The sequence below is a fragment of the Panicum virgatum genome, chromosome 5N (assembly GCF_016808335.1).
Source record: "Panicum virgatum strain AP13 chromosome 5N, P.virgatum_v5, whole genome shotgun sequence".
In the NCBI taxonomy this organism is placed as follows: domain Eukaryota; kingdom Viridiplantae; phylum Streptophyta; class Magnoliopsida; order Poales; family Poaceae; genus Panicum; species Panicum virgatum.
The window spans coordinates 10,601,564-10,626,747 of NC_053149.1; the positions used below are offsets into that span (position 1 = coordinate 10,601,564).

At 43.3% G+C, this 25,184-nt stretch overlaps 2 protein-coding genes across 2 annotated transcripts; both read right to left on the reverse strand.

Annotated features, from left to right (window-relative positions):
• Positions 1-7,331: 7,331 nt before the first annotated feature.
• Positions 7,332-17,465, reverse strand: LOC120672150 (DExH-box ATP-dependent RNA helicase DExH3-like). The gene is made up of 19 exons (XM_039952445.1): positions 16,994-17,465; positions 16,218-16,372; positions 16,052-16,139; positions 15,730-15,975; positions 14,237-14,332; positions 13,536-13,724; positions 13,164-13,323; positions 12,933-13,063; positions 12,166-12,333; positions 11,816-12,088; positions 10,863-11,057; positions 10,485-10,688; positions 10,346-10,415; positions 10,090-10,238; positions 9,660-9,968; positions 9,418-9,477; positions 9,178-9,330; positions 8,980-9,090; positions 7,332-8,302 (listed from the first exon to the last, which is right to left on the reverse strand). The coding sequence occupies exons 1-19, from the start codon at positions 17,405-17,407 to the stop codon at positions 7,811-7,813; spliced, it is 3,663 nt and encodes a 1,220-aa protein (XP_039808379.1). The 5' UTR covers positions 17,408-17,465; the 3' UTR covers positions 7,332-7,810.
• A 2,981-nt stretch (positions 17,466-20,446) lies between these two features.
• On the reverse strand, positions 20,447-24,423 carry LOC120673871 (fructose-bisphosphate aldolase 2, chloroplastic-like). Its single transcript, XM_039954913.1, has 6 exons — positions 24,199-24,423; positions 22,164-22,433; positions 21,957-22,066; positions 21,771-21,861; positions 21,082-21,351; positions 20,447-21,003 (listed from the first exon to the last, which is right to left on the reverse strand). The coding sequence occupies exons 1-6, from the start codon at positions 24,340-24,342 to the stop codon at positions 20,725-20,727; spliced, it is 1,164 nt and encodes a 387-aa protein (XP_039810847.1). The 5' UTR covers positions 24,343-24,423; the 3' UTR covers positions 20,447-20,724.
• Between the last annotated feature and the right edge of the window lie 761 nt (positions 24,424-25,184).

The window sequence follows — 25,184 nt, forward strand, 5'->3', positions numbered from 1 at the left end:
TACTCAAAAAAAAAATTCCATGTTGTAACTTCAACTCGTAGCCTTACTGGGACTGTTTCGGATTGTTTCAGATGCACAAAAGGTTCACAGGGCAATGCAAAATGTGTTGTTAGAGTTTTGTGAAGACTTAGAGGCAGGTTAAGGCTACAGATGCAATGGAATGCGTCTCTACGGCAAGTGCCTTAGACACAGCAGGGGGCTCTACGCTCACCTCAAAGATCATATGGATACTTCACAAGGACCAAAAGGCATTCCCAAGAAATATAATGCAAAGACAGATCCGTCTCACGTCACAGGCCCGAAGGCTACCTCCGATCCTCACTATGCGTATACAATTGCAAAGATTACTAGATGGCTGACAGAATCTATGCTGGCTGAGGCCTTTGATTGCCAATGTGATCTATGAGCTGGTTCTGAATCATGTGCACTGTTGCAGTGTTGTACATGCGGCCGGCACACAGAGGTGGTTTCCGGACACATTCCTGGCGCTAACCAGTGCTCTAGCACCAGTAGTCAGGTTACTGTCGTCGTTGCCGATCCTATTGCCTGCAGGCAACTTGCAATAATGAGCACATAGTAGCTAGGCCAATGTTGGAGCTAGCCTGACAAGATCACAAGAACATAGTAGCAAGTAGTCATCCACTATCGAATTGGGGGGAAAAAAGATAAAAAGGAACTTATCACTGCTGGTGGTAGATCGAACTCACCACCTGTCTGAATCTTTGTGGTAAAACAGGAGTAGCCGGGTAGTGGCTCTCTCCACAGGAGAAGACATGTCCTGTCCTGGACATTCCTGTTGGAAACAGTAGGAGCCGTCGTTGTTTCCTTCTTTAAAGAAAATTAGTTTTTTTTACGTGTTATGGTAAGTGGGTCGGCCTCAGGCCTAGGCCCACAAGTACTGCATGTGAATAGTACCCGCGAGTACTACAGTAGATAGCAGGATTACAGGCTATCCGCCCTCACGTTGGAGGCTCTGGGAAGTATTTGGTTCTAATCTTGCTTACCTAACCTTAGGACTCATAGCAGTCTTTTATAGAGACAAGGCGCCTAACAAACTTGACCATTAAGTAATCTAATCTCTAGACTCATCCTAAATCCTAACCTATGGTGGCGCTACAGTACCGCGGGTACTATTCACACACAGTACTTGTGGGCCTAGGCCTGAGGCCGGCCCACTTGCCATAACACTTCTCCACCCCTCGAAGACAGCTCGTCCTCGAGCTGGAAAACCACAGAAAAGGAGAGGTCGTCGGTGGAGACAACGACGGTGCTGGTGGTGGTAGCTGCAGCAGAGAAGTAGAGGGGATGCCACGGCGAAGATGATGTCGAGGTTGCTGTTCAGGCCACCTGTGGCCCATGTTCTCCTTCAGGACGTTCACCAGCATGTGCTCGAGCGCTTCATCGGACGCCGCGTGACGAGCGCGGATAGGCGCGGACAGCCGCGGACGGGGGCGCGACGGGCGGGGATGGATCCACTGTGACGGGGTATGGACGCCGCGATGGACGTGGCAGCCATAGCCGCGATGACCGGGGACGTCGCCGATGAGGATCTGGGCCGCCGAGGAAGGCGGCAACAGGCGGCGATGGACTGGCGGCGATGAATCCATGACGAGCAGGGGCTGCTGCTCCCCTCCCACAAGTGGATCGATGACGGTAGGCGGCGCAACTGGTGGTGCCTGTGGAGCAGCAGGGGACAGCGGTAATGGCGCCACCGGTGCCGACGGAGAAGGCGCGGTCGGCGGCGGTCCAGGAGGCAATGCTGGCGGTGCAGCTGGTGTTGCCGGTAACTGCGGTGTAGGCGACGCCGGGGTCTCACCATCGGCGGTGGGGCCGACGAGAGCCTTCCGATCCGCTCCATCCATCGCCACGGACGTTGCTGCAGGAGTTGGCGGCGAAGACGGAGTAGCAGGCTTCGCCGGTGATGGCACAAGGAGTGAAGATGCTGGTGGAGAAGGCGCAGCAATTGCCTCTGGTGCCACCACGCCTGAAGGAGCATCTGGCTTGACCGGTGTTGGGACCTGCGCAAACCGGCAGCTGATTTTGCCGGCAAATTGCTCCCACGTTGGCATGCCACGGTTCCTCTCGATCTTGCAGTACCATTGATAAGCCACGCCCGTCAATCGGAGTGTGGCAAACCACATCTTGTCCTCTTCTGTAGTCTTTCATGCATCAAAGCATTGGTTGCAGCGGTGCAGCCACTGCAAGGGATCGGAACTACCATCAAAGTCTGGGACGTGAAACTTGGGAACTCCCATGATGACAGCAGATGTGATCTAGGGTGGAAATAGATGAAATTCGTGGAAGAACAGGGGTGAAATCGATCCAATCTGGGCGCAAGGGAAATGATTGATGGGTGGGATTGGATGGCATTTGGTGGTCGCAGGAAGAAATCAATCTAATCCCGTGGTACTGTTCTCGCGCTACAGTACCACGTTGCTGCGCTCTGGTGGGATTGCGGCGGCGGCGGAAGCAAAGTCGCAGGAACAAAGGCTCTGAATACCAAGTGATATGGTAGATAGCAGGATTAGAGGCTACCCGCCCTCACGTTGGAGGCTCTGGGAAGTATTTGGTTCTAATTTTGCTTGCCTAACCTTAGGACTCATAGCAGCCTTTTATAGACAAGGCGCTTAACAAACTTGACCATTAAGTAATCTAATCTCTAAACTCATCCTAAACCCTAACCTATGATGGAACTACAGTACCCACGGGTACTATTCACGTGCAGTACTTGTGGGCCTAGGCCTGAGGCCGACCCACTTGCCATAACAGACGCCTCTCATCTGGGTACAACTGTAGTATCTGTTCATACATGTACATGCACACCCACCCTACACACGCACACCTCACTCACACCACTATACACGTACAAACAGCCCTACAACTACACACAGAACCGAAGACCGCGTTCTTCTCGAGATCACCGGATGACTCCGTAGGCGACGGACGCGTCGCACTCCCTTTGTGGCTCCACGCGTGAGAGGCTGCAGAATTAAACAAGGAAACACTGTTCCCGGGTGTGATCCCGCGTCGAGCAGCACTCGAACGTGGGCGGCAGGCGCTCCACCGAGCAGCCTTGCCAACGCGCTACGCACGTGTTCGCAAAGAAAATTAGTTAACACAGTGCAGGGTGCGCGTATAGAATTAATACAGGGAAACAGCAGATTTAGCACTGCAGGATCCATCGATGTATCTTTGCAACTGTTTACTAAAATCAAATCTGCATATATATATATATATATATATATATATATATATATACACACACACAAAAACTCCGCATATGCCTTTGTCCAAGGATTGATGCCTCTGAAATTGAAGTCTCAAGTCTGAATGAAAGGCCTCTTATCTTCTAGTGGTCAGAGGCGGCAAGTGGGATACATGCGTGCACGTGCAGGGATTGGTGGAGCAGATCAGAAGGCCGGGCAGATCCAAGGTTGTCTAACCGGAGATTAGCTAGGGAGATGGGCTTAATTGGCCAGGGCGCTGCAACCACCAACAGGATAGCTTGGAAGCCGCTGTCCAGGGAACATTATAGATGACCACGACGGGACGGGAGAATTAGGCAGTTAGCTAGCTAGGGCACGGCGCGTCACGGGGGCTGGCCGGCATCTGATGATCGAGCGAGGCCGATGCTAGGTGGGTTGTTCAGGACGACGGGCGGATGGGGACGGTCTCGAGCTAGCACCTGTAGGCCATCGGCGAAGCCACGGATGGAGGAAGCTGTGGCAGCGGCAGTGGTCGATCTCGACAGGCACAGGCTGGACGGGGCACGAGCTGCCGCGCTACGCAACGACACAGCCAGTCAAGCCAAACTGGCAAACTGCTGCTGGGCTATAGGCCTTCTTTGTCGCGGTACACACGTAGTGGCACCGGTGGCTGGCTGGCCACGCATTCTGCTGATTTCTGAATCGGTCTGCGAAAAAACCTTTCCAGTGGACGGTTTACATGTGCCATCGTCTATTTTACTTTTGGTCGTGCATGCATGAACAACGACTGCTCCCGCCGGGAACGGACGACGATCGGGGGACGCGTGTGACGCGCGCACGCACGCATGTGATCCATGTGTGAAGATGCACGCAAACTGCATACGTGTTTGACAACCGGCTGCCCAGGCATAGGACGCGCGCATACATGCATGTTGCTGTACTAGTTTGCCTCCACAGTCCTCTCCATTGTCAGGCGAATAATACTTGCCGCGATCATAAATCAGTCCAATCATTTTTTTTATATCCGGTACTCCATCTGTTCTAAATTATAAATCATTCCAACTTTCTTATTGAAAAGTTAAAATATTTTTTGAACGAGAAAAATTAAAATATTTTAAATTTGACCAAATCTATGTAATAAATTGCTAACATTTATGAACCAAATACATTAGATTCTCATTAAATATACTTTTATAGTATATCTGTTCGGTGCTATAAATTTTAATATTTTTTAGTTTTTGATTAAATATAAAAATAGTTTGACTTTTTAATAAAGTTGGAATCACTTACAATTTAAACGTAAGATGATGCATTAATAGTCCTTTCCAATCAAAAGGTGGAGTTCATGCATCTAGACAAATGGGGGTTTGCGCATCGCGCGTGTGGACGACGGATGCTCACGTGTGAGCCGCAGCGACGGCTCCGGAAGAGTCAAGACACAAGACAGAGTAATCGATCAGAGCCACCCATGGCTCATCTTCCCACCGGGATTCATTCATGCTGTTGTGATGTCTGCAACCACGACTAATGATCGTGCGGTTTAAATTAAATGTGTTTTGGTACCAGACTACCAGTGTGCTCCATCAGCTTGCAAAAAGTGGTAAATACTCCCTCCGTTCCAAATTATAAGTCATTCTAAAAATCTTGGAGGGTCAAACCATATCAAAGTTTGACCAAAATTATAGAGAGAAATACAAAAATTTATGACATCAAATAGGTATACTATGAAAATATAGCTAACAAAGAATCTAATAATACTTAATTGGTATTATAAATGTTATTATCTTGTTATAAAAATTTGTGCTGCTGCATGCAGGCCCCGTTGCCGGCTATGCCAAGTTAACAAATACTCCCTTCATTCCAAATTATAAGTCATTCCAAAAAATTTAGAGAGTCAAAATTTTCAAAATTTGATCAACGGGGCCTGCATGCAGCTGCACGTGCTGCTGCTAATTAAGGCGCCGCGCCGGCCATCAAGTACTTAATCCCCGCCGTTACCCTGGCTGGCGAGTCGGCAAATCAAAGCTGCATCGCGTGCAAACAAAAGGCTTCGCTACCTAGGTGTGTTTTGGAATAGGGACTTAAAAAAAGTCTCAGGGATTTTTTAGTATTTAGAAGTATTAAATAAATGTTAATTATAAAACTAACTGCAGAACTCTGAGGCTAAACTGCGAGACGAATCTAATGAGTATCTTAATCCATGATTAGCGAATGGTACTGTAGCATCACTGTAGCAAATTATGAATTAATTAGGCTCATTAGATTCGTCTCGCGAAAAAGCACTCAGCTGTCAAAAAAACATTTATAAACAGATTTTATTTAATACTATAAAATAGTAAGATTCTTTTTAATGTGATAGGGATTTCTGAAAAAAAAAATTGGTATCCAAACAGGTCGCTAGATAGCGCGTGCAGGCGCAGGAACCAATAAATGAGACCATTGCAAGTGTCAGAGAGGAGCCCGAGGCTGTGGCTGCTGCTGACTTGATCGCCTGGCCCACAGCTGCTGCCGGAGATGGAGATGCCGGCCGGCCTTTGGGCAGAATAATCACCATATCGTCCAAGCCCAACCAGCAGCGTACACCGTACCACCTTACACGTACGTAGTTTTCCTTCTTTTGTACAGGGTCGATCGAAGAAGCTGGAACCCGTACGTACGTACGCGCGTACTAGGTGTGCTCTGCTCTCTGCTCACGAAGACACGAACACACAAGGGGACTAGGGGAGGCGCGCGCGCGCCACGGCCTCTCCTCACGTGTGCTCGTCGGCTCGTCGATGGCTCTCCGGCAGCCAGTATGAGAGATATCGCGCCAGCGAGCGCGCACTTGCTGCGCGTCGATCGAGCACTGGCCGCCGGCCGGGCGGCTGCTGCAGGCGTGCCTGCCTGCCTGCCAATGATGATGGCGCTCAGCGCTGTCCCCGCACAGTGCCGATCAATTTGCCGCCAAATTCGATGGCCCCGCCTCTGCGCTCGCTCGCGCGCGCGCGCGCGGAGGGTGTTCAAACTGATGGTGCCGGATTCTGCAGTCAAGTGGTCGTTCAGGGTTCAGCGAAGGCCGAAGGGAATGGTGGCAAACGGGGGCTCGTCAAGTCAGACAGGCAAAGTAAGGTGAACCTATAGCCCTCTACGTTCATCTGTTCAGCAGTCAACTCTCAGACTCCTCGTTTAAAAAAAACAAGAAAAAATGAATCAACAACTTCCATACTACAAACTCTGAGAGCGGCAGCAAACGTGTCGCGGATCACGCGCGAGATTCGTGCATATGGATGGATACGATCGACCACGCCAAGGGAGGTGGAGGTAGAGTAGAGACACGGGGGCGGGATCAAGGGAGGCATCTGCCACGGTCCACCCCCACCAGTTAAAAACTATACAAGCCTTGTCGCCCCGGGTGTTTCTTGAGCTCCAACCAGCGTGGCCGACGGAGGCGGCCGGACCGGACTGGCCTTGCTGGAGCAGCGGCACATGCGGGGCGACTATGATAATGTTGCGCGGGATCTCGGCCACGATCGCCCGCAAGCCGCCCAGATAACGTAAATTATGAGCCTGTTCGGCTGATCTTGTCACAGTTTGTCTCGACTTATCTCGACTTATTTTCTTTCACATGATACTATTTATTCTACCAGCCCCGACGGCTTGCAGATCCATCTCTCCCTGCCCTGCAGGCTGCAGGCTGTGCTGTACTATACTGTAGGGTTCCGAGGCAGCCAGTCCAGTTCCTCGAGCTCCTTTTCTTTTTCTTCCGGTTTGCTAGTGGTAGTAGTATATTCATTCATCACGTCACCGCTCGTCAGCCGCCGTCCCTCCCAAGGCTCCACCGCCATTGCTGCGCAATTGGTTTATCGGGCTCCTCTCTGCGGCAGCGTGCCAGCTGCGTGCAGTGGTGGTGGTGACCTGACTCTGCTCGGCCTGCTCATCATAAATAGTAATATGCAAGATGCATGTTCCTGGGCCGGCCAGCGCGTCAAGATCTCACTCTATTTCTTAATCCTTTTGCTGCCTCACTAGCTCTACAAGACCAAATGACAACTAGGGTGTGGTAAAGAAACTGAAATTCGACTTAGATAATTCAGAGGATCCTAAAAGAACCAGACTCTAATCCTATACAATTTTAAGCTAAAAATATATAATAGCTAAGTAAAATTATGAAGAGACCACTAGAACCATAATCCATTACCACCCGTAATAACAACCGAATATGCTCTTCAACAGAAGTCCTCGACTAATACGCTCAACAACTCTGGTTTTGTTATCGTGCAGACACCCAGTCAGGACTCATTTTCTGCTACCAATGAATTAGTTTCGGGCTTTGAATGGTTAACACAAACCAAACAGGCCCTAACTCCAGTAGCTCCGACTAAAAATGGATCAACAGCCTTCCGCTGTTACAACCAGTGTCCTCTCTGTGGTCCTCTTCTGCTACGTCATCACACAATTCGCTGCCAGTCTGCAGTACCGTGCTCTAAATTCCCACGCACTCTCCGTCAAAAATATTGCCCTGTTTCATGCCCACTCTTTAATAGATTTTCTCGCTAGCTACGATGCTCAGCTACACTGCTTGATTGCTACATAAATAGAGGAAGAAAAAGATCGTGCCGTTCTAATCAGCTCCTCCTTCGATGGCTATGCCGCCTCCTGCGGGGTGGTTTCATCAGCACGGACATTGGATCCGCAATCCCCGCATCCCTAGAGTCAGTGGCTGCACCTCCACCATTCCCTGTGAGCCAGTTCAGTGCCTCCGCAGCTGCATCCTTCTCCGCAAGCTTCTTGTTTGCACACGGCTGCCCGACAAACTGCATGCCATTGAACTCGACAGTGGACCTGAAGATGCTGTTCTTGATCTGCTTTGTCTTGTAGGATGGGTTGTCATTCCCAGCCCGGGTCAGGAGGGTCTGGAGCTGGTTCTTGGCATTTTCACCGCCATTACCACCTCTGCCGTTCATGGAGGATGATGAGAGCATCGTCTTTGCTTTCTTGGATCTTTGCTCCTGTCGCCCGTAAACAAACCGGCCAATGCATGGATCCTCAGTGACCAGCAAACGGATGGCTGATAGCAACTCTTCACTCGTTTGGATATCCATCCTTGGGTTTTGGAGCTGTTTAGGGAAGTGTAATTAGCACAATAAAGGAGATCGAAAAAATAATGACAATTGCCATCTATATCAGATCAGAAATGATTGGTTCCTAACTGAATTCAATAAATGATTATTTCTAAATGAATTCAATCAAATGGGCACACAATGTTAAAGTTATGGAACCGAGATAAGCCCATATAGCTAGTGCTGCAAAGTGGGCATCCAGGTACCAGGTAGTTACATGGGAGTGGAAAGATAGTGTGTATCAATTAACTGTGTGCAACCACAGTGTGTAACGTATTAGATTATTACAAAAATAAATTGTCATAGGTGTCGACTGTTGAGTTGGACCCAGCACTACTATTTATACTCCCTCTCCAGGTGTATTTTGTATTTTGTTCCAAATAAGTCAAAACTTGCAAACTTTGCCCAACAATTCGGCAAACTAATGCATATCTTGTGGGCAAAAGCAGCATTAAAACATGACTTTGTAGCAATTGACTATCATGTGAGAGAAATCAACAGTCAAAATATATTTTGTAAACTTCCTCATAATACGCCTTATGCTGATAGACGGAGGGAGCACAGTTTCAAAATGTCAGGTAGTAACTTCAAAAAATAACAAAATATAAGATAAATAACAAAATATAAGATCATGATGAACCAGTATAGAGCAAGACATTACAGCTCGCAAATACCTTGCAATGGATTAAATTCTCGAGCTCATTCTTTAGACTCAAGTAAGTGGATGCAAGATCACGACTCATGAAGAATTCCAGATAACCGCCAAGCATTTTTAAGTGCCCATCCTGCATCATACAGCAAAAATTATCCAACGATACATTTGCTAATCTGAAAGATAACTTTTCCAATACTAGCAATGCAAATGAACATACCAAGCCCCCTTGTTTTATGTTGCCTCCGAATAGCAACAGAATAGAATCAGATATAGCAGTTGAATCCCGGAGAAAAACAGAATTCACCTTCACCTTCTCATTGAAAACTAGCCAGGGGAATGGAATCTTGGCTTCTTTACCATTGACCGAACTCTGGAAACAACAAAGAGAAGCTAGTTGAAAATTGGTCAAGCTGACAATAAAATTAGAAATTATGCAACATAGAATGCAAAGACTTACCGAATAAAGCATAACCTGTCCATCCTCCATTGTCTTGAGGGTAATTGATTTCTCCTTGTTCTGAAATTACCAAAAGGTAAATAAAAATCACAGATGAAGAATTCACACTTCACAATATAATTACCATCAGACCGTCAATAGTAGTTATAATTACCCTCCATATAAATCATGGAACCATAAACTTTAGAAACAAGTGTGGAAAAGTGCAAGTAATGTTAGATTTAAAGTTAAAAGCCACTCACCACAACCGAAGAAACACCAGGATATAGCCCTGCACAAATTACCGCTCGAACTAGATTTTCATCACGGCTCCATTTATTGCACAAAGTCATGTTTTCATCAACCAAACCAGTATCCTTAAGAAGAAAGAGAAACTGCCGCCGAAGGGAATCTATTGCTTTCAAGGTTTGCACGGAAAGAAAATTTTTCCAGCAATAGTCATAGCCAGCACGATCTCGTTCAGCCTCCCTCCATCCTTCATATGCACGGACAAGTGCAAGATGGTCACTGTAGTCCCGGCATGAAAACTGTAATTTAGCTGACTCAGCAAGCTGCATGGACAAAGGTGACATCACTTACACTAGCGAATAAAAAGGGTGAAAATGAAGAAAATAGTAGTGCGCCATAGAAAAGGCATACAAAAATTGGAGTAGCAAGAAGACATATACTCACATCTTTCTTGTCGAAGGGAGTCAAGAAAGGGTCTCTAACACTAAGCCCGGAAACTATGGTTAATATTGGATCCAGACAATTAAAAATAGCCCCAAAAATAAGCATCTTGCCTAGCTTAGGTTCAACTGGAAGCATAGACAGATGCTTTCCTGAGAATGACAAACATGCCAAACAGTACGTGTAGTCAGCACAAGCTACACAGATGCAGAGCAAAGCCATTATAATATAAAAATTAAACAAATGGTGGTTTTAGTACCAAGAACCGTCAACTCTTCATTCTGATCAAATGCCCCAATGACTTTAAGATATTCAATGGCATTTTGTACCTGGAAAAAATAATCAAATTAAATTATGAAATATGTTTGGAGACATGGTAACAAATAGAAGAAACTTACTGATAGAGATTCTGGCGACTGCAAAGCTCTGGATAAAAATTCTGATATACTTCCCAGCCTCAAGCTTTTTATTTGCAAACAGAGGGACTGGAGAGGGGTTCGTAGAAGTTCTGGTAACTGGTAGTCAGCAAATGAGTCATATACACATCGTGGATAAAGATAGTAGCACTCCCCCGGTTGAACTCGGCCAGCTCGTCCCCGTCTCTAAATTATATTCATTTAGTTAACAAAACAAAAGGAGGTAAATTATGCGATAGAAATTAATCGGGAAATAAAAATTTCAAGTCTGATAGCCATGGGAATTGCTCTATCAGCATATCTGTCACCACGTCAATATTCAATCAAAATAAGCAGCGTCAAAAATAAAATGGTTATTACTTGTCTGGCAGAAGCCTTGGAGATCCATGTTGGAAGCAAACAGGGAGTATTATTCAGTGCATCGTAAGATGTCTCTTTTGCTTTGCCACAGTCAACAACAAAAACAACATCGTTGATAGTAATACTAGTTTCAGCCAAATTGGTGGCAAGAACTATTTTCCTTACTCCAGGCTCAGGCTTATCAAATATTAATTTCTGCATAAAAGAAGGGCAAAATAATCAACAGATTAACCCATATTCATTACAACAGGAGACCAAAGAAGATGCACTCTTCCATCCCTGACCACGGCATTATGTCATAACATGACAAAAGAAATGTCTATTGTGCAATGGAACACTCTGATAACTATTCAGGATGACAGGAGAATCAAACATGTTAACATAAGTTATCAGGTCAGAGAACTTGCAGCAGCATCTATGCAGAACAGACATTAACAAAGCAATTTACAGGCAATGAAAAACAAGATCTTAATACCTTAAATATGCCAATATAACTCACAAAGTAAATCTACAGAGTTTCACTTGTACAACCAGCATTGTTCACATTCCAAATATTCTCAACAGTGTGATTGGCGACTGGTGATTAACCAATACTCCCTCTGTTTCACTCGTTGATAGTCTCAAGTCAAGAAAAAAATGACGCCAAATGGTTACATGCCCCTATCAGATGGCATTGGACAACGATCTAATCCTCTCATACCCTTGTTTGGTTTAATTAACTCGTATTATGAAAAAAAAAACTTCCGAGTAAACAGTCTTATATTGTGTAACAGAGAGAGTATATACTATTACATAGTAACTAGTAACAACTTGGGCAATCAAAAAAAGGGTTACCACCACAGTTAGATTAATATTTTATTGCTTGAAACAAAGAACTGAACGTTTTTTGTTGCAAAAGTTCAAAAGTAGCCACAATAATGTAATACAGATCGCTGTAGTAGTCCTTGTAATACCTGCTCTGAACTGGCCATAGAGCCATGACAAGCGAGCAGCAAAACTTTGCTTGGATCTCCAAGTAATGGATTTGCTTGCAGCTGCTCTTTTAGTGAATTAATGTCATCCCACCCAGTCATAAATACAAGAACAGCACCAGGTCGTTCCTTTTGACAAATATGGCATAAAACATTTTCTATTAAATTAAAACCAATAGAATCAGGATTCCAACATGATAGAGAATCCCGAGTTCGCGGACTATAGTTCCTCAAATCAGCAGTTTCAACTGCATCCTGTTCAAAAAATAAACTTAGTAAACAAAAAGCTTTGAGCAGAAAATAAATGGTCAAGAAAGAACAAACTTCCGTACTTCCACAGCAGAAGCGATTTGGCTCTTCCTCTTTCGTAGAGCTTGTTTTTGCATCTTCCAACTTTTTTCTTGACCATAGTCATCAATTTGATTGTACGGAGTCAATCGATGTCCAGTAAGTTCAAGAATATCTTCCAGAAAATGATTCCGAACAGGATATGTAAAACCCTAGGTTGAGATATAAATGCAACTATTAGGAAAATATCTAACAGAACTTACAAAAGGAGCGTCGATAAAGCAAAAAACACTAAAACAAATTACATTTTAGCAAGGAAAATGATATAAATATTCCATGTCAGAAAGTGTTAAGATGTAAACGAGCACATAATATGAATGTAAAATAATTGGAAATATTGCAAAATTTGCACAGCACGTACTCCATAACCATATAGCAATTATTTCAGATTGACATACACATGGCACTAAGTCCCAATAACATTTAACAGACCACAAAAATAAAATATCTAGGTCCACTTACACTAAAGTATATACGCCATACTACTTTGATCAGTATTCCAACAAAGTTAGAGCAAGGCAATAAAGAGGATGCAAGATGGAACTGATACAAACTGAGAACATGAGATGCTATCTTTTCTTTTTCAAGATGGTAAGGCTGCCAAAGCGGCAGGTACAGTGAGACTTTATATGCCCTACGACTTATGTTCAGGATTCTAAAAAATCTAAAGACGGAAACAACAAAAAAGATGGCACTGAAATAAATGTCTAACTGAAAATGACAGACAAGAGTGAATGAAAAAATATCATACAGGTATATGTATCATGGGTGCTCCACCAAAGTATGAGGAGAAGAGCTCAGCATTAAGGGTTGCACTCATCAATATAAGCCTTAGTTCAGGACGGCGTGGAAGAAGGTCCTTTAAGACAATAAGAAGAAAATCTAGCACAAAGACCAAAAAACATTAGCATAAAAATATAAATTTAAGTCCCTTTCAACACTGTTTTAGTATTAGTTGAAAATTATTAGGGCTAATGCAGACCTTCGTTCATGCCCCTCTCATGGATTTCATCAACAATAACATGGGTAACACCTTTCAAGTTTCTGTCCACCAACAATCTCCGCAACAGGACTCCAGTGGTGCAGAAAAGAAGGCGTGTATCCCTTCCCCTCATGCCTTCCAGTCGAACTTTGTAGCCAACCTAAAATTGAGGATCCATTATCATGATATACAAAACCCGACAAAAATTCATCAAATTTTGCAAGAAGTGTAAGGTTGAGTGCATCTCAGCAGATTTTGACTACTGGCCAGACACCAACTCACTAGAATACTGAATTCCCCGATGAACACCACAAATTCATCCTTCCAACATTAAAAGAAAATGTCATCATTCTGCAGATACAAGTAGCTCACCGATTCACCAATTTTCTCTCCCCTTTCAGCAGCAACTCTTTCAGAAACAGCAATCGCTGATATTCTTCTTGGTTGAGTGCAAACAATACTGCACGTAGCACCACGAGCAGCATCGATTTCAGATTCTAAAATGTACTGCGGTAGTTGTGTAGTCTTACCACAGCCAGTCTCACCTGAAACTACAACAACCTGTTCAATCAAATAAGACATGTTAATCACTAACACGGAGTGACTCAAGAGGTTTTGCCAGAAATGCTATTCAATAGCAAACTTCCAAAATAATAAAAAACACGAGTAAGTTGATTTACTATTTTTCTGCTATTAATGGAAGGATGCACATATTAAAACTTAGAATGGCAAGCAAAGGTAGAAAGGACAAAATCGGGAAAATAAGAGCATAAATAAAAAAAGGTATCAGATCCATTACTTCACAGATACCCAAGCTTCTAAGGTTTTGTAATTAAAAAAAATGTAAGCTCATTTGACTTCAAGCAGTAAAATTGTTCAACTGTTTTGCTAGATCATTTAGCTTAATGCTTATTTCGCAATATGTATGATATGGTTTTACCACTCCCTGTCCACCGTGGGCTATGTTCATCTCTCATTTTATATTTTCTTACTTGTATATTAGCTGCAGCTCTTCTATATAACAATTGTTTGAATGTGTTTTATACTATGTGTATCTAGAACAAGAACAGGACCTGATTCTGTGATATAGCTTCCAATAAAGTTTGCTTTTCTTTATAAGCAGGAAGACTCCGACGAAACTCCATCATGCTTTGACCGTCACTCGATTCCTGAAAAGGGAAGAAGTCGAGTCAATAGGGCCAGGGGGGCATTAATCTAAGACACTTATTGTAACCTTTGAAGGGCAAGTGTCAGCAGAAAGAATAACAGCAAATCAACATTACTAAATCAAACCTAACAACAACAAAAAAAACAAGATGAAAGTTTTGACAAATTAAACAGACCAATTTGTGGGTATGTTTTTGCCAAAAGAGCAGAGTATGATTGTTCAATCTAGCAATCAATAGTTCAATACTGATACAGCAATAGATGTAGCAGAGTCTCAATATCCTCAGAAACAAACCCAAAGAAAACTGATCTTTATCTTTACATATCAAAGACAGAAGAAATTAATAGACACATACGTAAAATAACACTCTGAAACTGTGACTAACATGCACACTTGCAATATGACATAAAACCTTGGTACTGTAAGAATATAGTACTACTCTGATTCATACTTTAGATTATTAGTGTATACAATGTTGTTTAGGTGGAATGAAAATAATGGGGTAATTTCATCTTAAAGACCATAAGATGTAAGTGACGACATATTAGAAACAGAGGAAATAAGCACAAAGTTAGCAGTACATACAAACATAACCTGACATAAATTTTAGAAAGGAGAATTGGTTAGTGCCCGTGCCCCCCCCCCCCTCTAGCAAAAATATAATTAACATAACATAGAAAAAAATGTATGTAGGACACATAAAGCTCAAATTCAAATTCAACTTTGATTCTGATATTGTAAAAAGTAAAAACATAAGTGGTGTGTTAGCACATGATGAACAATGCCAGAGGATTGCTTGTCTAATTTGCCTCTTGAATCTCAAACCTGAATTTTTAGGTTTACTAAACTATGCGTATTACATACATGATTTTTCTGACAAATTTTTGTAACATTGCAACAAGCTGAATTAGCTACACCATTACCTCTGGATTCCAAACAGTTTACATAGTGAAGTATCCCTTCAAAAGAGCATGCTGCCATGGGCAGCCAGCTGGGCCCTTTGCGCCAAGCCGCCAAGCACTATAGCCCCACCGGTCCTCGGTTTGTTGGTCGGTATAGGGTTAGGTTATTAGGGTTATGGTGAGTTCTAGCTCTATGTAAACTGTTTGGAATCAGGCAAGAAGAATGTCAAACTGTTTGGAATCAGGCAAGGAATAGCAATCTACTCCCAATCCCCTTCTCCTACCCATGCCCTTGTGATGCGGCTGCTGTCTATCAGTGAGTTCACAGCTTGGTTTCAAGGTCTAGATCAATGTTCATAACACATGTTTGAGTATAAAAAGAAAGGTCCATAACACAAGTTCTCAGAATAGTGTAAACATTATGACAGGAATTTCGAGCCTCACATGTGAAGGTTTAAGAACAAACGTTAGCAAGATATCAATCTTATAAACAAACCTGCCAAGCAGCCTGCTGGTTCCGCAACTGTAGGCTTTTCCTTCTATGGATTCTCTCCATCACAGCACTAGTGGAAGTTTGATTATCTTGCTGATCAAAGAACCCTTCATCAGTTGCAAAACTGTCTGTGCTGCTTGACCTTGAGAAGGCTGCACTAGGGAAGTTCCCACTGTTTGTTCTCTTTCGTGCAAGGTAGTCTGTAAGCAAAGCATCGACTTCTCTTTGCAAACCAGAAGGTATAGATACCTACAATGAAAATATATTAGTTAACATCAATACGTATACACACGTAACCCTTTAAGCTGCTAGAGAAATGCCATACCTCTCTTTGAGGTCTTTTGTCATCAAGATCTGATCTATAATTAGGCAATGGAACCTTACTGAACACAACAACTCTAGAATACTGACGGCTGCCATCATGTAGACTATTGTCAGATTACAGTGAAAATACTATGCACTACCAGAATCTGAAAAGGGCAATGAAGTACCTGTGCAAACCCATTCGGTCAGCAAGTTGGGCAAGTTGTTCAAAATCTCGCCTGTCCTTTCTTTCCCTTGAGATAATCTCTTGTTCATCTTCATTACGGAGAAGCATGTGCAGTTTCCATTTCCATTCATCAACATTATCTAAAGTGGATCCACCCTGGAAATTTTTATATCAATACAAGTATATAACTGTAAAGAAAACAACAGGATACAGAATCAAAGCAAAATAAAGTTGTATTGAGCCGAACTTCTTCATTTTAGGAAGCATTTTTTTAGCAAACTTAACATGAGATCTTGTTTTCCTTGATTACATATTTATGCAAGCACGGCAAGCATGATGATACCAGCATTATGTAGCAGTTTATAGCTATTTGTGCTTTTCACAGATTTTATTTTATAGACTTCTAGTTTTAGCTATTTAAGGTTTTAACGGATTTTATTTTAGAACTGTAACCATTAGGTGCATGATATTTCTCTATACATGGATATGGCCATCCATGGTTTCCCTATATTTAACGTACAAGAGACCATATGCAAACCATGGAAAACACTTGATCAGCATAGATGCAAACACAAGTCAATCATGCTAAAAGACTAAAATGTACACAAATAAAAGGAAACCTATATGACAGAAACATCAACAAACCACTACAATTAATACCCACAGACCCAATTCTGGGAAAGGTTTTGGGTTCACAGTCCAGTCTAGCATAACTGATTTTCAACTGATCATTTCAAATTGTGAAGCAATTAACAGCTGGTGGAACAAGGCATTCACCTTGCTTGAGACTGATGTATGGTCCATCTCCCGATCCGAGTCATCCTCGGAGAAATCATCGTAAGCGTAGCGGGCATACCCAGCGCTCTGCTGCCGGAAATGCTCGGGCTGGGGTGGCCGCGGCAGGGGAGGTATATCGCGCCGATGTGGCTGAGGCGGCGACGGGGGGCTGAGCGAACGCTCGTCCATCGGCCACTCCAGCGTCCGCGCCGCTTGCTGGGGCTGCGCCGCGGCGGACGGAGGTGGCGCGAGGCTCCCGTTGGTGGAAGCGATAACCGAGCGGAGCCGCCGCATCGGCGGCACGTAGACTCCGCTGGTGCTCATGGGGGCGGACCTGGGGTCCGATGGGAGGTGGGGGTTAGTCGCGCTAGGGGTAGGATTAGGGTTCCTGGAGAGGAAGAGAGGGGTGGGCATGGTCAGGGGGCGGAGCCGGCGAAGGTGGCGGACGCGACCCCGCAGGACGGAGGTCAGGAGCATCACCACCAGCGCCTTCGCCGCGACAGCCGGCTCACATGCCTCATGCAATCCCCCTCCGCTGCCGCTGCTCTGCGCGCGGCGGGGGCGCCCGGCTCGAAGGAGGTATCCTCACCACTATACTGTGGCGGTCTCGGGCTCTGCGCAAGAAGAAAACGCTGAAGCCGGCGAGGATAAGGCGGCGGCGATTGCGCGGGGTGGTGGGAGAGTGGGGCGGCGGCTGCAGGGGAAGGATGGGGAGGGGATGGGATGGCGGTGAGGAAAGGGAAGGAGAGCAGTCCTAGGCAGTGGGAGGGGTTGGTCACTGACATGTGGGGTGCGCAAGCTCGAGTCACGTACACAGCGATTCGTCTGCAACGCGGGCCCGGGCACTCGCACGGGTGTGGTGAGGCGAGGGCGACGTGGCCGCAGGTCGAACGTCGGTAGATACGCGCGGGCCCGAGAGGGTGACTTGGCGAGCGAGTAGTGATTGGTTAACAACGTGGGCCCGAAGAAGGTGCACAAATGTTTCTGCGGGCCTTTCCCCACGGGCTCCTTTATTATCTCCATTTTAGGACTGTGGACTGTCCACGGGCTCTGGAACTGTTGGGCCCGGCCTACTTGGGCCATATCGTGATGCAACTCACATGAGCCTGACGGTTGAAGCTCAGCTCAGAAAAGAAAAAGCAACTTCAATCGACTCTATATATTCATCCTAATTGTTAGAAGGAAAAATCTAACTGGCGACTAGTCGCGCTCGTGCGTGATCCAGGGTTCACGTATCCGACCGGTGACCGGTAACCGCCGGCCTCCGGTTCCGGTATACCGGTCCGGTTTGGCCGGTTACCGGTCGGAACCGGTGGAATTCAAATTTGAATTCAAACTTCCCCGTTCAACCGGTTCCGATCGGTATGCCGGTCGGTTAGACCGGTATACCGGCCGGTTTGGCCGGTATACCGGCCGGTTTGGATGGTAACCGGCCGGTTTGACTGGTACAGGTCAAATTCAAATTTTTTTCTTTTTTTGTTTAAATTCAAATGCCCACAAAGTATACTAAATAAATGTTTGTACAACATATTTTAGTCTAAATGAACCCTCCAACTCTTTTTTATACTACTTTTACATTGTATTTGTATACTTTCGTATGCACGTTTTTTTTATTTAACTTATAAATTCCGCAAACCATACTAAATGAACGAATTTTTGAGAAAATTTGACACCATTAGATTCATCACACCTTGAAATATTTTTAGGAATTTTTTGAGAATTTTTCATTTTTTTGAATTCAAATTCAAAATTTGAATTTGCACCGGTTGGGAACCGGTCGGAACCGGAACCGGTCCGGACCGGTTTGACCGGTTACCGGTCAAACCGGACCGGTTCCCACCGGTAAGGTTAACCATGGCGTGATCACGCGACTAGACAGCCCAACAGATACATCATGGGCTTCCTCCTCCGATAGCCCGCTATAGGAGAGCGCCCCACCTTTATTTCCCTCGTCCAAAAAAAAACCGCAATAACAGCGGCGGGCAGCCTGGCCCCTGCCTCCCTCGTGTCCTCCTCCCCCTCCTCCTCTGGCATGTTTTTTATTTAATAATACTTATCTATTAAAATATTTTATCTTTTTTACGCTATCTCCATTTTGAGAACCGATTACACAGTTGTGTTTTATGCGACGAGACGAACAAAATTAAATCTCACTTACATATGTTTTGATAATGTTTGTGAACTGGCAATAACTTATGTAACAATTTGTTCTTTTTTAGCAACTTATGTGTATATCGGCTTACTATAGTAACAACTTTTGTTTTGTGTCAACTTATATGGATGAATGTATATAGATTTTATTCGTAGTAATTTATATCTTATATGCGTGTGAACTCATGTGTATAATAGATTCTATTTCTTTTTGCAACTTTTGTTAAATATGTGATAACTTTTATTTTTATGATAATTTGTATATAAACTTATGGGTGCGATACTGTTTTTTTACTACTTATGTGTATGACCTCTTGTGTTTGTGACAACTTATATATATGATAGATTTTATTTTGTGACAACTTCTATTTATAACAGATTATGCCTTTGTGGCAACTTTGTTTTTATGACAATTATAAATATTTTTTGTGGCAACTTTTATGTTATATGTGTAGCAATCCATGTGTGTGAAATCTTCCCTCTTTGTGGCAATTTAAGTGTATAACAAATAGCAAGTTATAGACAGATAGTGACATCTTATATTATATGACTTTTATCTATTATAGTAGTTTTTTAGAAAGTATTATAGCAACTGATATAAATACAATAGCAACTTATAAGGTAGACATATTACAATTATTATATATTTTATAGCTAAAAATATAAATAGTTGTTACATGCTATGCACATAAGTAGATATTATATATGCACTAGCAACTTATATATATATATATATATATATATATTCTAGCAAATTCTTCAATAATATCAAACTCAAATTTACACATAAGTTGCTGTTGTGCAAAACGTCTTTAAATTATATGCAAGTGGGATCTAATTTTGTTCGTCTTATCACGTAAAACACAACGGTGCACTCGGTATTCAAAACAGAGATCATACGAAGGAGATAAAATATATTTTTTTTGAACAAATTGTATGAGCCCTATAAATATGTTATACGTGAGTGGGAGATAGACTTGGGATAGATGCTTGAGGTGAGGGAGTTGCGGGCGTTACGTACGAACAGGAGCAGAGTGGGAGGGTCGCGCGCTGCACCTAAGCACGACCAGTCGCGTGTTAGCGGGGTAAATATAGATTTTGATGAAAAAATAGGCTCCAAGAGCTTCTTTAATTGATTATTCAAATATAGCCAATTTCTCACTAGCCCAAAGATAGATAACGAAAATAGCGGATATAAACAAAATATAAAAAAATTGTTGAAGAGTGAAGATATATAGAGAAACATAACTCTCCAAATGATGATTTAGAGAGTGAAATTTAGAAAAACTCTTGGAGATGCTCTAATGCAACCAGCTCAGTGCACCTGTGCAGCTGGCATCCGTCATCTCGCATGTACGACTGAAATTAACCAGACTGGAATACATCAACTTTCTCTGCATACAGTAAGAGTTTGTTCTCAAGAAAATACTTGAAGCTCTAAGGTTTCTCCAAATGCTAATGGTGCTAGAAGTCCCTGGCGCCAACAAGGCAACAAGTTGGTGATTATTCACTCTGAGTGTTCAAAAAAAAAACGTGACACCAAAATGATATATGCATATCATGGAAAACTTCCCGCCACATTAGTAGGTGTAGCCCTTCTGGAACATGCCTTTCTTGGCCTCATCGCTCTCACCCTCGCCAGTGTAGCGACCAAGCTGCGCCAGCGAGTTGGCCTTTGCGCGCGCCAACAGAGCCTTCTGCGCCGCCTCCACGTTCTCGGGGCGCCCCTGCCATGTCTTAAGCACCGAGTTCTGGAGTGCCCGGGCGTAGGAGAAAGACACGTGCCACGGGTTTGGAGACTGGTTCATTGCGTTCAGGTTCAGAGTCGCCTCCACCTCGGACTGTCCACCAGAAAGGAACTGCAGAAGAAACAAGATTTAAACCTCTTGATCTGATTCTGTATGGGAGATTTGTTGCTCTAAGAGTCAAGACGATACCATGATTCCAGGAACAGCAGGTGGCACTCTCCTCCTAAGCATTGTTAGTGTGTGCTTCGCAATGGCTTCTGGGGAAGCCTTCTCCTTGTGCTCAGCTCCAGGGGTGACCATGCTGGGCTTCAGCAGGATACCCTCAAACAGAACGTTGTTTTGGGCCAGGTAGAAAAATACCTCAGACCACACTTTCTCTGCCGCCTCAAGAGTTCTTTCAATCCCATGGTCTCCATCAAGAAGGATCTCTGGTTCCACAATAGGCACTAACCCATTGTCCTGCAGATCATTCATGTACAAACATGATAAGCACAGATGAGAAGTAGTCGAGCATATAGCTTCGTCAAGCTGTAAAAGTCTGTAGTAACTATTACAAAGTAATATTTGTATGGTGTCAGCTCTAATAAAAGTGCATGTTAACTTGTAGAGGGTGCCTAAACATAGTAATCTCCATTAGATGTCTAGAAACATGCCAGGTTCAACCAAAAAAAAAAAACTGTTTCATACATCCTTCTGTCTAAATAAAGCTTGACCCACATTCAAGCACCATATCTTAACAGCAGCATGAGTGATGACTAATGAGTATCAGCACAAGTGCTCAAATGAATACAGATAAGGTTGTTCACAAAAGCTCCATAAGCCATCAAGCAAGATTTTTACCACAAGATGTTTCCACAGTTGCAAGTTTATTTTGTTACCTGAGCAATAGCAGCATATCTAGCAAGTCCCCATGCTGCTTCCTTGACTGCTAATGCAGATGGACCACAAGGGATGCTAACAACAGTCCTCCTGGAGAAGATCAATATACCATATCAAGTTAGCAACTTTAGAAATGAAACACCAATAAGATTAGTTGCGTATGCATAGTGAGAGTATGAACGAACCACTTGGCGAAGCGTGCCCCCTGCTTGTAGTACTCAGCACACCTTGAAGCCAAACCATCAAGACCTTGGCACCATGATTCATTGTTGGATCCAGGCAATGGAACCAAACCCTAATTCATGATATCAAAGCAATTAAGTAATGGGAATCATAATGCTAGTAGCATTTTGTGGACTAACATGATGATCATCAGATCAAGACATACATACCTTGTCAACCTTGATGCCAGGCATGATATTCTGATCCTTCAAGCAGTCAACAAACTTCTTGCCATCTGTAGTTGATTGATAAAGAGTCTCCTCAAAAAGTATAGCTCCAGAAATATATTCACCAAGGCCAGCAGTTGTCAGTAAAAGCTGCCTGTAAGCCTGGCGGTTAGCTTCTGTGTTCTCCAAACCAATGGATGATAATCTCTTTCCGCATGTTGCATTTGACTCATCAATTGCCAGAATACCACGCCCAGGGGAAGCAACAGATTTCTGCACAGAGAAGTTATAAACATTAGACTAGCATTCGAGAAAACAATAGTGGAAAATAGTGGGCAAAATATTAGATTAGCATCATGGTTAAAAAAAAATGAGCAATAGTGGGAAAATTGGAAATGGCTTATAGAACTTAAAAAAACAGATTGCCATTCCCAACTTCATCAAAAGAAACAGTCATGAGTATCGATTCAACTAGCTGATGCCTGACAGTCTTAAACACATATCTCAAAGTATGGTTGACATGATTGCGCTAATCAACGTATCGACAGACACTGATAAAAAGAAGTACTACAGCTGATACCAGATAACCCCTAGTGTATCCACAGTACAGAGGACAAAGTGCAAAAGAAAACACATTGTGCTCAACTCAATTGAAGAATCAGACTAAAACTAACAAAGTCCTGCTTTCGCAATTCCTGTAAGTTTTGTATGTTGAAGATCCTTGCATTGAAACATTAATCAGATGCACAGAATCCCACATCAGTATTTTAGTTCTTAACAAATAGATGTGGTACTACTGTTACACTAATGTAGCAAAAAAAGGAAGAAAAGGTCAAAAGCTTGTAGTGCCTATAATTCCATGAACCAATTTGGTGACAGTGTCTTCAGATCAACATTCCCCTGAATTCTATGCTAATAGAAAAGTTATCGATAGACTGAAGCAGTCAAATGCACTTTATCTTTAAGTGCCTATCCAAAGGCAGACAATCAAGATAGTCCTAAATGGCTAAATCATATTAACCATAAGTGCGATCACACAATGAACCATAACAGGGAGTGGGTGTATTGATAGGGCTAATCAGTTCATCAAAACTAACAGCCATCACTAAGCACACTATTCACATGATAACCAATTAGAAGTCTAGGAGAAACCAGGAACAGTGAAGTAAACCTTGTCACTTCAATTCAACTTATTCAACAAAGCATATTTCTATGGGATATTTGAGCTGATACAAGCACAAGTAGAAAGACTTTCTGCAACACAGCTTGACACCTTTAAATAAAACAATAAAACTAAAACATCCCAATTTCTTAAAACACTTCTAAGTCAGTCAATTTTTTGACGGTCTAAGCCAGTCAATTTTAGTGTTCTAAAAAACGTTTTTAAACATCGTTTAATCTTGATTAAACGCTGAACGGTGGCCAAGCGTTGCGTTTAATCACAGTGTCGTTTAATCACAACACACGTTTAATCATGTTCAATATACGTTTAATCACAAAAAACTCTAAACCATAGGCAAGCGTTCGCCTAGCATCTAGCGTTTTTTAGAACCTTGGTCAATTTTAAACAATACAACTACAACATCCCAATTTCTTAAAACACTTCTAAGTCAGTCAATTTTAATCGCACGGAAATGAGATGAATGAGGCAGCTTGCATTCAAGCAAAACATCCTGACTGAAGTACACGTCGCCCTAACATGCATACCACTTTGTGAAAGAGAATCGCGATAAATAGCTACCACGAAAATTTTTCAACCTAAAATTGATTAAAATCGAGTAGACCAGGAAAGAATTTCGGTTCCCCCCAGGGCCCCACTAACCTAGTCCTGCCGAACAGTCCCCATCGGGCCATCACTATTCACAGATCACCAGATACCAACAACGAACCATCACCACATCACAGATCGCCGCATACGACACATGCAACACCTCAAAACCCAGATCCTCCCGCAGTTTATCCGCCATTACTGACGGCGCAGAGGTACAACAATTTGGGAAGGGGATGTAGCCATGTAGGGTTTGGTGGGGGCGCTCACTGCGGTGGAGACGAGCTCATCGGAGTAGGAGCCGGCGGCGGCGCGGATCACCGTGGCGCGGCGGGCGGGCGCGGATCGGCGGGGGCGGCCGCCAGCGAGCAAGCCTGCGGCCGGGGAGCTCAGCTTCACCGTCGCCATCGCCATATGTTTTTGGTGCGTGCGATCGCTGATTCGCTGCTTGTTTGGACTTTGGAGTTAGGATAGGAAGCGACGGCGAGGAATAAGTGTTTAGATCATTTGTATTTTATATTTTTGTATTTTTGAAAAGAAATTTTTAATATTTAAAGTATTAAAGATAGACTAATCACAAAACTAATTACAGATCTCGTCTGTAAACTACGAGACGAATCTAATGAGCATAATTAATTCATCATTAGAGCATATTTATTGTAGCAATTTAGTATCTAATCACGTCATAATTAGTTTTATTAGATTCGTCTCACGATTTACAGTCCATTTGTGTAATGCGATTTATTTTTTGACTACATTTAGTACACCATGCAAGCGATTTACAAAAATTTTACGTTTTGGGATATAAACAAGACCTAAGTTGAAATTTTATATTTAAATCCTTTTTCCGTCCTTTGATCTAAGTCTTTTTGTGAAAAAGCCCCTTGACCCGTATTTGTACTGTAAAATGGTCATTCTACCGACGTTCTGTATCAAAAAAGATCTGTTCAGAAGTTTCAGATAGAAATTACTCTATGATGACGGATATACGATCTTACACCACTTGTATGACCTCAGGTTGTAATACTACTTACATTTGGTTATCAACTAGTAAATTATTTGAATGTGACATGAGCTTGAGGTGTTTGTACTTTTTTTTTTTGCAAATACAGAGTACAGTGAGGACCAAAAACGAATACTGGGCTCCTGGCTCTCTCCGCCGCCGGGCGGATCCACCGAGGCCAGCTGTTTTTTAACACCTTGGGAATTACGAAAACACCGCTAGTTCGTGACTCTGTTATGTTTGCTTTCTTTTT